The following is a 14,906-nucleotide window of genomic DNA, read 5'->3' as shown; positions in this document are numbered from 1 at the left end:
CCATCATCCTCTCTCGCCTAGACTGGGTCAACTCCCTATACCTGGGTGCCACTGAATCTGAACTCAGAAAACTCAGAGTCCAAAACACTGCAGCCAGGCTCCTTCTGGCCCGAGGCTCTAGAGAGTCCATCCCCACCTGCCCTTTGTGTCCTGCATTGGCTCCCTGTCGGGCAACAGTCTACCTTCAAGGCTATGTGCATTGCACACTGTGCTCTGCACAACATAGGCCCAGAATATCTACAACACACCCCCTTATAGACCCAACAGAAACTTGAGATCAGGCATAGCTCTCCTCCAGGTCATCCCTTCTGCTATATCAACCAGAATAGGAGGATCTTCCTTCTCCGTCCTAGAACCCACAATATGGAACTCCATCCCTCTTAGCAGCCACTTCATAGAGGATCACCTTGCCTTCCGGAAGGCACTGAAGACCTTGCTCTTCCCACCTACATCTTGACTGATCTAATCGGCCTGCCAGGTAAACTGTGCCCCAGACCGATAGGGAGGGGCATCGATGAGTCACACGAGGAGACACCAAGAAAGGATTCCCATAGACCAGCACAACAAGGCCGGCACTCCGTCAACGGAGGTAATGGAAGGTAGCCCTATGCCTCCCAAGGCACGACCAGCCATTGGCAAACTTCTGTCATCACCTGCAACTTTATCTCATATCACACATCACCTCTGCCACTAGAATGCAGCTAAGTCGGATTTTAGGTTTGTTTCATAGGTTTGAATTGCCTGTGGGAATAACAAGAAACGCGTTTGCTCTTCTCTCTCCAAAACTAAATCACCCACAGCCTCGCGTGTATTTATTTGCAGGAGCCAAAGCACTAAGATGTGGGTTACCTAGCATATGATTCAGGAGACTATCATCACTTCCCCTGGGGGAGACCATCACACCCGTGCATACATGTGCGCAGACAGCTTGTCAGTGAGTTGTTTAGCACGCGAGTGGGCACGGATGTTCCAGTGGGGGAGGTAACTTAACGAACACGTTTTAAACAGTGAACATGAGTGCAACGTCTCGCCGTTAGCACGCGCCAGCGATTTACCTGCTTTCACAGACACGTGCACATGCGCCTTGGACTCATAATACACCCAGTCGAAGCCGGCCTCGGCAGCGAGTCGCGCCAACATCCCGTACTTGTTTCTGTCACGGTCCGAGGTGGTGATGTCGAGAGCCCGTCCCTCGTAGTGCAGAGAATCGTGGGAGTGGTGGCCGTCCTCGTCCCATCCTTCCGTCACCCGCAGCTTCACCCCCGGCCACATGTTCATCACTGAGATGGCCAGGGCGTTCACGCGGTCCTTGCAGCGCTGCCGCCCACCAGAGGGAAAAAGGAGAGAGATGTCAGTACCCACATCCTGTCAGGCCACCGCCGGCGCACAGGGAACTTTCTAGCTACGCAAGGCTGGAGGTCCAGCATCTGGGCCCATGTTTTAGTCAAAATGGGCCAGTTTGAGTTACTTCACTTTACAGCGAGTATTTCTGACCATTGTTACTGAACACATATGTTCTTTAAAATTTACAGTTTGCGACACATGTTTCTAAAAACTCCCCCTTTGTGGCCACTCAGTCTTTCATAAGGAACAAATTGCCATTTGCGAGTGTGGGCCACTTTTTCAGTGGTGCCCAAGCCGATTTTATTCCCCCAGCCCTACCCTTGCACAGCGCTGTTCACATCATGATGAGGGAGCAAAGTAGTTATGCAGACCCAACTCCATTATCAGGCTTATTTCACAAAAAATACTACATTCTCTATACCTTCTCACCCCCTAATGAATGTTTCCTAAGTCTCCTCAGGCGCAAGGTAAAGTCTCTGGGAAGAGGGGTCTCTTTTCCCAAATATGAAATAATAGCCTCTGCTGCCCTGCAGGAACAACCTACTGATGCCCCAATGCAGCCTATACGAGTGAAATAGCCTGCCTGTCAATACAAGAGTCAAGCATTTAGGGGCTCCACTACCAATTTAGAAATTCTAACAGCTGGAAACAAAACACTGATCTCCCGCTTCAGGAATGATAGTTCCCACAGATCAAGAATGTAGCTCCCATTGTAGGCAGAGAGGTGCTAGCCAATCAGTTGGCCAGGAACGTAGGCTTTCCTATGTGGTAAAACATATGTTCCATGTTGGCTCTGGCGTCTCAAGCCCATACTGCCATTTTCCATTTTCTGCACTGTGACCCACGCTGGCCCATACTCGGGGCCATGCAGCTGCTTCCCTCACCCACCCACCAGCCCCCGACCCCAATGCTCATCTCCCAGTCTCCCAGGCTCTCCCCTACCCAGGGGCGTTGCTGGGGGGGGCTAAGGGGGCTATAGCCCCTGATCTTTTGGTTGTAGCCCCGGATAGAATTTCAGGAGCTACAGCCAAAAGACTAGCTAGCCCCCAGTCCCAACAGTTCCAACATCAGCTTAGCCCCGGGTCTTTTCCAGACCTAGCAACTCCCCTGCCCCTACCACAGCCCCACCATCACCTTGCTGTTTCATCCTGCCACCACCGCCATGAACATAGAAAAGGGGTTCAGTTTCGATGTCTAGGGTGGCCATATTTGCATCTTTTGTTACAGAAAGTAACGCATAGAATCTGCGTGTAGTTGAAATCCCTTAAGAAAGCCATTTCCAGCCTGGCTGACGAGCCTCGGGTGCTAATGACTGTTAGAGGAAGGCTTTCGCACCTGGCAAGGGCCCAAGTTAGAGGGGTTCTATGTAATAATGTCCCCGCAAAAATGTCACCTGACAAAAAAAGTTTTTTACAGAGACATTATTACATTGAACATGCGGGGGGGACATTTAAATGGGCGTCGGTGACATCCCCGCAATATGTCCCCATACATAATGTCACCATATATGATGTCGCCAATGGCTTTTCCCGGCAACATTATCTATGGGGACAATATGTATGGGGACATTATTACCCGATACCGCTAGACGACCAAACAAAGTGTGGGTCCCAGGCTGTTATCGGCCGCCAAAGCCTGCCTATGAGGTACATGTTACTTAAATAACAAAGCAAATTCTAGATAAATAATGCAGCAAGGTTCAAGGAAAGCGTGCAGAGTCTTGGTGTTTTCTAGCAAAGGTTGGTGGTAGAAACATTGCTTTTGGTTCAAGCCTGTTGGACACCACCCTTGTATGATGGCAGTGATCAGATCTGTCAGAATATGATTTATGGTGGATGAGAAGTATCTCCCTTCTTCCCTGAGAACCAAAACAAATGAAAACTGGCACAGCATGTATCATCATGTAGTAATCGTCAGACTATGATCTGCAAACACATGTTTACTGTATGCTTGACATAATAATTTGAGTCATTTATCAACTTTCTCATTCATTCTCATCGCCATGGTTTATGTCTGTACAATATTCAGGTGTTATATGGCCTGGGTTGGGGAGCCTGCCGCTTCTTGCTCTTCCTTGGTGCCTGTGGGCACAACACAGAAGCAAGCAAAGTGATCCAACGCTAGGACCAATACCTCGAGGAAAAAGCACCAGCCAGAAAATACAGACAGTCAACAGAGGTCCTTCAGTGAAGGATCAATGGACTGCTCCAGCAAAGCCCATCTGAGATATTACAGGAACGCAATAATGGAGTTGGAAAAACAGGAAGAATTGCAACACAAATGACACACCTGACACAAAGGCAGCATGAAGCAACCATCATGTCTTGGGATCCTCCTCAGCCATCAAGTGAGACACTTTGGGGGTCATTACAACCCAGGCGCTAATTGCGCCAACTTTACCACCATGGTGTAAACTACGTTTACACCATGGTGGATGGCGGATTTACCGCCCCATTCCAAGGTGAGTGGGGCGGTAAATCCCCATTTCCCCTTTTCCCTTCCCCATTCCCATTTTTGCCCCATAGGGCATAATGGGAGTGGGGAAGGCGCTAATTACGCCACCGTAAATTACGGTGGCGTAATTAGCATCATGGCAGGTTAGCGCCATGGATTTTAATGGCTGCTAAAAGCAGCCGTTAAAATCAGAATAGGCGTTAAGGGTTAACGACGGCGTTAACCCTTAACGCCTGGGTCGTAATGAGGCCCTTTATGTTATTGTAATTTTGACTGCGTCCTGCTGCTATTTGCATGGTCTCCAAGCACTCTGGCTAATCTGAAAGGGAGGTGGGTGGTTAATGGTCAGAGTTGGCATACAAACTGCTTTAGGCTCGCTAATGGCTGATTGGTCGGAACAGGGTCTCCCTCATTCCGTTATAAGAGGCAGGGACTTTAATTCAAAATGCAGAGAGGGTGCCAGGTTAAATGAGCACTCGCTTGTACCTCTTTCAACTACGCAGATTTAACAAGGGGGGTCCTGGGAGTCCCTCTGCCAGACATTAGTCCTGGTTACGAGAGACTTACCCAGAGTCTTTAGCTTACTATCTTTCACAGAGAAGAAATATTGTTTGGGATATTTCTTCTCTGTGAAAGATAGTGAGCTAAAGACTGGCAGAGGGACTCCCAGGACCCCCCTTGTTAATTTGCATATTTAAGTAACTTTGGGTCTCACCCTAAGTTACTAGGGGAATCCAGACGTGGACCCAATGCTCACTATTCTTAGAGAGGCACAGATCCACCCTACTGATGAGGTCCAACCAGACCGAAACACGTGTCTGGGGTTTCTGTTGGTACTCTTGTTCAGAGGAGAATTGCCTAGCATTTCGGTGCTGGGCTGCCCCAGGGCAGGACAAAGACTGATATGTTTGGAATATTTCTTCTCTGTGAAAGATAGTGAGCTAAAGACTCTGGGTAAGTCTCTCGTAACCAGGACTAATGTCTGGCAGAGGGACTCCCAGGACCCCCCTTGTTAATTTGCCTCTTTCAACTACTCCTTGTAACATGTTGAGAGGAACAGAGTGGGACTCATTCATGTCGGGTGGGGTTTGTCCCTTGTACAATTGGAAGAGGTTGAGGGAAACATAAACCCCTTTACCTGGGGTTTAGCCAGTCACGGATGGACCATGTGTCTGCTTCAGAGAGGTTAATAATATGTGTGGTCCTCTCCAGCTATACGATCCAGCAGTGGGGGATCACATTATTCTGCTTTTCCGGATTTACCTGGTACCAGGGCTCCAGGATTTGAATCTTGAAACGGCTGTGGTAACTCCTGATCGAGGGGGACTAACGGTCAGATAGAATGACTATACTTATAGGAAATTGCTACATTTGCTCCCCTCTTGTCATGGGAGACCTTCCATTTGGCGATTCGCCAATGCCTACATAAGCTAGTTAATAAGGGAAGGATGTTACCTAAGGACCCCCATAAGTATACATTTGTCATACGTATAGCAAAGGGTAAAACAGCGAAAACAGCTAGACTGCATGATTTAGCAAAATGGGGTCTCTCTTCTGTGGCTTTTACCACTTGCAAGAGAGCCATCATACAGGGACACAACAATTAGGTTAGAAGTTTCAAAATGGAAATGCACGCAAGGGAAAATCAGATAATCTTGAAGCGTTTAATGGGTAAGGACCCCGTGGATTTTTGGGACACGATTAATAACAAACTGGGTAATGTGAGGCCCCAAATGGCATATTCTGTACTAGAAGAGACCTGGCTGGAGTATTTAAAAATAAATATTTATATCCAGCAGGGTTTACTCCTGGAGACTGGGCCTCAACGGGGGATGTAGCTTAAGGGGAATGCCCCTGGGAAGAGGAGGACATCCATTGGGTGATATCAAGAGCTAAAGCCTCTAGGGCCCCTGGGCTGGATGGCCTGGCCCCAGTTACTATCAAAAGCGTGCCGAATTCATGGCTCCCTCTTTTGAAGGCTTTATTTACCAATATATATAGGACACATGTTATCCCCCCCCCCCCCCCCCGATGCCCCCCTGGAGGGAGTTCATACTTATTCCAATATATAAGAAAGTTAAATCAGAAAATTATAGGCCAAAGCCTTATTGGACACTGCAAGTAAAACGAATGTCACTTCTGTTAAGATATGTTAACACCATTTTCTCTAAATCTGGTGCCATTTCTCCACTGCAAGTTGGCTTTAGACGCCACATGGGGACGGCATTGAATGCAATTATGTTGGCACACTTGCAAGCCTCCTTAAGGAAGGGTTCAAACAAATCTATGTACATGGCATCCATCGATCTAACTAGTGCCTTTGATCGGGTTGAGAGGTCTACCCTATGGAATAGGTTACTGGACCTGCATGTGCCTCTTAAATTCGTTCAGCCGATAAAGCTAATGTACTCTGGCACGACTATGAAGGTGAGGCTGTCCCTGGAAGGTTTGATGTCTAAATCCATAATTACATTGGTGGGACTTAAACAGGGATGTGATTTGGCTCCTGTCCTTTTTAACGCTTACATTAGTGACACCAATCTCCTCTAGCAGAACAGAAACATTTTCCGAGCAAAACTGGGTCATTTGAAGTTAAACTGGCTTGCCTTTGCTAATGACCTGGTCTTGATAAGACCGCCATTAGTCTTCAGCGAAGGATCACCCTGTTTTTCCACTATGCTTGTTCTAATAATTTATTGGTTAATGGAGAGAAAACCCAAATTAACATTTTTCCCTCTAGGAAAATGCCCAGGACCATGTACTGGGAAATTGGAGAACAAAATATCGATAGATTGGCTTCCATGAGATATTTGGGCTACAATCTAACAAACGCCAATATTATGGATGGATGGAAACAATCTTTGAGAGATAAGGCCCGACCTCTAGTTTCCCAGATGAAGAGGCTACATGGGCAGTTATGCAAATTTACTATTTTACCATTCTTAAAATTGTACTTGGCCAAGATCTAACGAATCCTGCTTTATGGGTTAGATATGTCTACCATGGACCTGTGCCTTTTCCTTAATATGATACAGGGCCAGATATGGAAGCAAACGTTGGGTCTATCCTCAGCTGTCCCGAATTCCATACTCAGACATAAATTGGAACTAATTCCTTTGCAAACAATATTTTTGTGGAGACAGCTGTCTTGCTATGCAAAGATTATATCTCCTCTGCCAAATTTGTTGTATGTTGAACTGAGGAAAATTATGTGGGATGGATCGGTAGTGACCATTAACGCCTTTAAGATTAAAATGGCAAATCTAGACCATATTAACTCAGGTGATGAAGAACTGGTGTCACGTTCTGCCAGTACCAAGCGGAAACTATTCAGACAGGACTGGTCAGAAAATGTTGACCAATTGAGCACCTACAGTTCTTTCTGCTCTCCTCTCACCTGAAACTTCTTGCCCCTCAAGCAAAGCCTACCCCAGCACTGCCACCTTCTTTCTCACTCAATATTATCAACAAAGAAGAATGCTAGAGAGTCGCAGAGATCCTGCGAGGATGGAACTGGGATCGGGGCTGAGGAGAAAAGTTTGCGGACAACTTAAATCACTCTTTGGAATAATTGAGGGAAGTCTCAATCAGTCTGCCATAGTAAGATTGTTTGGCGTTCATAATAGCGCAATGAAACTGCATCATGGCCTCGGAGAGCGCAAGTTTCTCTGTGGGAGTACAGGAAAGTCTCCATTTGTGTTCAAGCTGCCTGCGCAGAGCACAAAGATCCTCAGTGAACCACAGTTGCGAGGGCCGTGCTGGCAGCCTCAACCACTTAAGGGGAGCAAGCTGATCAGTTTTAGGTAAAATTTCACTTACTGCTGTTTTACCCAGTGGAGTAACTTTGCTGAAAATGTTGGGGGGGACATGACATCTAAATCGAAAGTGCCCCAGCCAAATGAATAGGGACAAAATGGTGTGCCATGAAAGTTGGGGGGGAAAAACACCTCTGTCCCCCCTAAAATTACGCCCATGGTTTTACCTCTATATTTGTTTCAGCCTCCTGTCCTGACTTTTTGCCAGTGAAGCATAGCCTTCAGCTGCGCTCCACTGGGCTTTTGCTAATCGTTCTGGAGAAACCAACTTTTCCTTCTGACAGTCAGTACTGGGAAACATTGTTTCACATAGACTTATGACTTTGTTGTCACTTTTAGCAACTGTATTTCAGTGCGCAAAGTACATTACAGAACCGCGCAGTCGGGTCCCTGCGTTTTCGGGCCCTAGCATCTCATAAGGATTTTTTGGTAACCACCGCATACCGGGTCCGGGTTCCCTGAATGGGGACTTACCGGGTCATTCCAACCTTGGAGGACCCGGTATTTCCCCATTCAGGGAACCCATCCCCATTCCCATTCGAGCCCCCATAGGGCTCAATGGGAATGGGGAGGGAGCTAACAACGGGCCTGTTAATAACAGGCCCGTTGTTAGCTCCCTGGAACCCTTGGTGGCTCCCGCTAAGGGACCTCATAATGCGGGGGTCAGGGGTTAACGGAACCGGCATCCTTACCGGCGCCGTTAACCCCTTACCGCCGACCTCGTAATGAGGCCCAATGTGCCTAGGAGTAGACAGGCGGCAGCAGAAGCTTTTACATGTATTTTTAATTAACATTTACTGAGGTCATGACTGTGGCTAGTGTCCATCATGGCCATGCCACAAGGTTTTTTGTCTTCTCCTTTGGCCATTTTGTCCAATGGCCTTCCACTTGCTCTCTGTGACCAGACGAGTCCTTATTTGGACATGCATTCTCCCACGAAAGCTGATGCTTTTCGTGGGCTAATGCATGTCATGTGTGTGGGTACCCAGGAAGTGGATTGGGACTGTCTGGTCGCAATCCACACTACTGGTACCAGGATGTCTGGTGTACACGAGAACATGAGCGCAGCATTGGTCCTTGATTGGACCACTGCTGGCATGCATGAGTGGGTCAGATCTCCTCAGTGACCAGCTGGGTGCGAGCACTCACTGGACTTTAGGATATGAAGAGGGGCTCTGAGTGCAGACCCGCAGATCACACTTAGGTCCGAATTGACCTAAACACAGAGCCAAGTATCGTGAGAAGCAAAGCATATCCAACGACTGTCCAGAACTGCAGAGAGAAGGTTTGGCACCCTGAGCCTGCTGTTGTCCCGCTAGAGTCCTGCTTTGTGCTCGGTCTTCAAAGACCTGCAAAGGTGCTTCAACCTTTTGAGTAGTGAGACCAATCACTCTCAATGTCTCCTTGGTGCCCTGCAAACAAGCCTTCTCGGAAGTGTCCCTGGGCCCTCCAGTGGACTGACCAGCTTGTACCTTGGCACCCATGCTGGAGCGTTGCTAAATCGAGGTTTAGCTTGAGCTTTGGGAAAACCCTAGTTTGCACTCCAAAGCATCATCTTGCCAAAATTTCGTCATCCCAACTCCTATGGCCCACGAGAGAGAAGCGTGCATCAGCCCACAAGACTTGGGTGCTCCTGCGTCACTGTACGACAGTGGCGATTGCTTCTGGTGACTTTCCTGCCTTTCTTCAAGTGTCCTAAGACCAGCGGCATTGCTACTTTCTTTGTCCTGCATTTATGACGAGATATCCAGCTCCTGATGTAAATCGGACCCGCGTCTGCACCCGCAGTGCCTGTGCCATTTGAAGCATAACCAACGAGGGGATTTTGGAGTCCAGGCGACCTTCTTCAAACCTGCCAAATTTGAAACCAGAGTGAGCTAAGGGCAGTGAGTAATTATACCACTTTCCAGTGGCCCCTACATCATCCACACCATTTTTATGCACAAATGATCTCTTGTGGTCCTTGCCTTGACTTGGATGGCTCTTGCTTCCTATAGACATACGAAAGTTTGGGACAGCTTTGTTCTCCATAGCAGACCCGCCTCTGACTCTTGGAACCAAATTCCTCACACACCAGTGTCCTCTTCTAACTTTTCCATCCCATTGAAGTTTGTCACTTGTGAACTTTACGCATCAACGAGGGCTTTTACTCATGAACATAACATTGAGCACAAGGCTCCAATCTTCGTAGGGCTGGACTTCTTAAGTTAAGGATATCCATTTCTGGAGTTGGCCATTGTGATAAAGTTTATGTGATTTCCCTCTTTATAGGTTTTGGCGGGAATCCGAACTTTACAGCATTAACGAAAAATGACTGTATATATATTTTACATAGTGGGCCTCATTAGGACCCACGCAGAATGGGTTTGACGACACTGGTAAAGGCACCAGAGCCGTTAAACCCATTCCGCCCTATTACGAGGTCACCTTGCGGGACCGGCTTTGGACGTCTGATCAGACGATCTTTGCGGGTCCCACGAGGGGACCAGGGAGCTAACAACGGGCCTGTTATTAACGGGCCCGTTGTTAGCTCCCTCCTCATTCCCATTTGAGCCCTATGGGGTTCAAATGGGAATGGGGATTTATTTTTACCAGGTCCATGGAATAGGCAATTACCGGGTCTGCCAAGGTCGGCATGACCCCGTAATTGCCTATTCCATGTCCCGGTAAAATTTCATTACCGGCGGCAGCCGTGCTGCCAGGGTCCTAATGAGGACCAGTGTGTGGTTAGGTAGTAGTATTACTGTGTTCTTCATTATTGACCTGTATTTGTTCTGGGCCTAATAAATTGCATATTTTTGATGTACGACTGTCTAAGAGTAATTCTTGTTGTCCTACTGTTGGTGCTCATTCAGGACCTCAGATCACCCCCACTACTCCTGAGACTTAGCCTTGACTGCTCTCCAAGCTACCTTGAATTGTCCTGGCTAGATTTGCAGAAGTGTTCCCTGTTTCAATAAACAAGGGTGGCCTCCTGAACACCTGTTCACCAGAACAGTGTTCAGAAATCCATTCTAATTATCAGCTTCCACCATAAAGGTGTCTGATAGTAGATGAAGATCCACATGGGAGGTTTCAAAGTGACGGGTGCAGATGTGTGCAGCAATGTCATCTGGCTGCACAGAGCGCCATCCCTGCCGCAGAATGTCAGACGAGCGAGGGGGCCAACTTAGGGGCCTTAATGTCCCAGAGAAATAGGACGATAAGGTGATCAGTCCATGCCAAAGGCATGGAACACGGTGGCCTCAGCATCAGGTGCAAAGATGAGGTCTAGAGTATTGCCTAGCCTATGCGTGGGGCCAGAAACGTGTTGAATGAATTTGACTTCCTTCAAAGAAGAAAGACATTTTTTTTTACTTTAAGATTGCTGTCATCATTGGCCCTAGAGTTAAAATCTCCTAAAATGAGAAGATGGGCCTGCTTAAGCTGAATAGCCGCAATAAAGTCCAGAAAAGCAGCAGCAAAAAGGGGATCATTACCAGGATCATTACCAGGGGGCCGGTAGACAGTCAGCAGGTGAATCCAAAATTTAGAAGGGAGGGACGCATGCACCAGCATAGCCTCCATTTTGATATGGTGGCCGATAGTAAGAAGGAAACCTGTGAAGCGGGAGCTGAAAATGACAGTTGTTCTGCCCCGATCCTCAGTGGGGGACGATTGCAGTGCATGATTTTATAATTTGGGGGCAGCAATTGCACAAGAGTATGGCCAGAGGGTTACCCCAGCCACGTTTCAGTAATGCAAACATGATCGGGCATTAGATCACTAAGGAAGTTGGGACAATGGATGCATGGGCCACAAGTGAGCGAGAGTTAAATAACAGGCCTTTAAGAGGGACATGAGAGGAAAACAAGGAAGGATTAGCATTACTTGGTACTCTCCAACCCTTCGGCAACACAGTGCACGATGGGGCAAATGAGATGAGCCTGCAACAAGAGTAAACTGTAAGACGTACTACAGCTAGATTTGTCCAGGAGAAAGCAAAAGTGCCTCCCGTGCCACGAATGGGCACCGACGGCCTTGACTTTGGAGTGACATTGTCACGCAAGGTGCGAGCCCGCTGCACCCATCCACTGTACCTCCTAGGTGGTACTGACCTATAGCGGAACATGGTATCGCAGAGGCCAATAGACTGCAGTCCCAGGGGGCAGCCAGTGAAGAGAGACTGTGGCCGCTGAATGCAGCAAGTGAAAGCAAAGACAGAGCCGCAAGCGGGGACGAGCCCCGGTGCAGGCAGAGGCCAGGCAACCTCCCACCGCAATCCTGGCTTACAAGGAAAGAAAAAAATAAAATGAATGAACAAAGGAAGGAATGTAAATTAAAATAATAGCTTTATCAGGAGAAATTATATATAAGTATAACTGGCGCCCAGTCACATGCCACAGCCCGGTAAATAGGACCGTAAAAGGAAATACAAATAATAATTAAACAAGAACAGTAAAACAGTTGCCAAGTGAAGCTTCAATAAGGTATGATTGGAGGGAGCAAATACTATATATTACTTTAAAGAGAGCAACCTTAGTATGAAAAAAGAATTGTGTGTACCAACCATTGGCGATAATGGTAATTCTGTCCCATGTAATTAGCATCAAAAACAAATACTGATCGGTAATTTTCTCACTTTTCAATGGAGGAATTGGAGTCAAGCAGAAATGGCACCGTTCTGCAAATTGGAAGCTCAGTGTTCGCCATCTTTGAAAACACAATCCATTCAAAATCACCACCCATTTCCTGTTGCCATCTGTGCCCACAAGTTGTGTCAAACATGCCATTGGGAAAGTCAAAGTGAAAGTGGCAGCAAGGCAGGGCTCCAAATCTTTCCTGATGAGTTGGCCAGCCATGCAGTGGAAATGTTTAGAGCTCAGCACAGGAAAGCAACTGCACAGAGGAATAACGACATCTATAAGAGAATAAGAGATAAGGTGGTAGCACTGGGCACTCTGCCCAAGACAATGAAAACTACCTCAAGAGGTGGAATGACCTGAAGGCCAGGATGTAGAGTCTAATATCCGTAAACCAGCGGGTGACCACTGCCACTAGAGGTGGCACAGTTGAGCCACTCACCCTTGCACCCTGGGAAGACAGTGGGGGTCATTACGAGTTTGGAGGCAGCCATGGCGCTATTAGCGCCATGGCTGCCTCCAAACCCGGGTCCGGGGTCACTGAATGGGGACTTACCAGGACATTCCGACCTATGCGGACCCGGTAAGTCCCCATTCAGTAAACCAATCCCCATTCCCATTTGAGCCCCCATAGGGCTCAATGGGAATGGGGAAGGCGCTAATAACGGGCCCGCAAATTGCTGTTCCTGCTGGGACCCGCTAAGGGACCTCGGAATATGGCGGTAGAGGCTTAACGGCAGCGCCATCCTTAACGGTGCCGTTATGCCCCTACCGCCATACTCGTAATGACCCCCAGTATCTTAAATAAAAATGGCCCTGTTGGTATCAGAGAAGGAGAAGTCAGAGTAGGCAGTTAGCCCACACCTGGTGAGTACAGTATGGAAGAAATGTTATTTCTGTGATGTGAATGCATATGTTACCTCCCTACCCAAAGGCATGTGCCATGCTGTGCTATCAGATGGCCACAATGCCCACACCAAGCCTTCTGTCATAATCTGGGGGCAGCTGTATGCACAAGACACCTAGAGAGGGGGCCTATGTCAAAATGACTGTTGATAAAAACACCTGAACGCCTGGTTCACCCCCCATTTAAAGGAATTAAGAAAACTAGAATCTAAATGGCGCCACACCCCATCTGAAGAGAATAAACTGAACCTCAAACTCTTTGCTAATAACTACAAAAAAGAAATATTACAAAAAAAAATCTCTTTAACGAAAGAATCTGCAATGCCAGTTCCAACACCAGGAAACTATTTGCTATCCTAAGGGAGCTGGAATTCCCTGTGCCCCCACCTGACAACATAGCCAAAGATAAATAGTGGTGCACTAGCATCCAAAACGCACTAACAAATAAAATTAAAACACTCCAAACCAAAATTACCATTAAAAAAGACTCCCTGGGCCTCATTACGACCCAGGCGGTAAGTTACCGCCTGGGTCGTACTCTTACCACCATGGTGTAAACTCTACGTTTACACCATGGTGGATGGCGGATTTACCGCCCGATTCCAAGGTGAGTGGGGCGGTAAATCCCCATTTCCCATTTTACCCTTCCCCATTCCCATTTTTGCCCCATAGGGCATAATGGGAGTGGGGAAGGCGCTAATTACGCCACCGTAAATTACGGTGGCGTAATTAGCACCATGGTCCCTTAGCGCCATGGATTTTAACGCCTGCAAAAAGCAGGCGTTAAAATCACCATGGCGCTAAGGGACCTTGTAATCAGGCGTTAAGGGTCGGCGCCGTTTACGGCACCGTTAACCCCTTAACGCCTGACTCGTAATGAGGCCCCCTAACTCCAAACGAGTCACCTCTCATCACCCACACCACGACAACCTACCCACCAGGCCCGGACCCATTCAAATTCACTAAAATCTCCACTCTGGAAACAGAAAGAATTATCGCTTCCCTCAAACCATCCAATTGCAAGGACGATAGCTGCCCAGCCCAGCTAATGAAGGATGCTGCAAGGGACTTACCCCCTTCATAACCAAATTGATTAATGCATCCTTCTCCTCCAACACTATCCCAAGCAATCAAAAAGAGTCTTGGGTTCTGCCTCTCCTCAAGAAGCAAACCCTAGACCCCGCTATTCCCCACCAACTACAGGCCTATCACCACGGTACCGTTCCTTCTCAAGATAATAGACACAGTAGTATACCTACAAATCCAGCATTATCTTAAAACCAACAAACTCCTAGGTGCCTGCCAATCAGGATTCAGACCGCAGCACGGTACAGAGACAGCCTTAATTGATCTTAAAGCACAGATTGACGAGCTCAATGACAAGGGAAAAACCGCCACGCTACTTCTCCTTGATCTGTCGACAGCCTTTGATCTGGTGGATCACACAGTCCTGTGCGAACACCTGGCTTCGGCTGCCCACTTTTCAAATAAGGCCATAGTTTGAATCCAGTCATTCCTGGACAACCGTACAATTAAAGTCTTCTGCACTCTGGCATCAGCAGACCCCATTAAAATAGCCTGCGGTGCACCCCAAGGTTCTTGCGTCTCGCCAACGTTGTATAATATCTTTACCAAGCCCCTATTTGACAAATTGGACAGACTGGGTGTCAAATACACTAATTACGCTGATGACACCCAGATCTTCATTCCCCTTTTGGGCAATTTCGACTCTGATACGACCTTGGTAAACAAAATATACCTCATC

At 47.6% G+C, this 14,906-nt stretch overlaps 1 protein-coding gene across 1 annotated transcript in view; it reads right to left on the bottom strand.

Moving 5' to 3' along the window:
• The window catches only part of DHH (desert hedgehog signaling molecule), a 324,183-nt gene that overhangs the window by 32,990 nt on the left and 276,287 nt on the right, over window positions 1–14,906 (bottom strand). The window contains exon 2 of the mRNA XM_069653834.1: window positions 1,056–1,317. Coding sequence (XP_069509935.1) covers window positions 1,056–1,317 — 262 coding nt within the window. The remainder of the gene's footprint in view (window positions 1–1,055; window positions 1,318–14,906) is intronic.

The sequence above is a fragment of the Ambystoma mexicanum genome, chromosome 3q, assembly GCF_040938575.1.
Source record: "Ambystoma mexicanum isolate Mex_15411 chromosome 3q, UKY_AmexF1_1, whole genome shotgun sequence".
In the NCBI taxonomy this organism is placed as follows: Eukaryota; Metazoa; Chordata; class Amphibia; order Caudata; family Ambystomatidae; genus Ambystoma; species Ambystoma mexicanum.
Note: the sequence above shows the minus strand (reverse complement) of the source record. Positions and strands in the feature narration are given on the sequence as shown.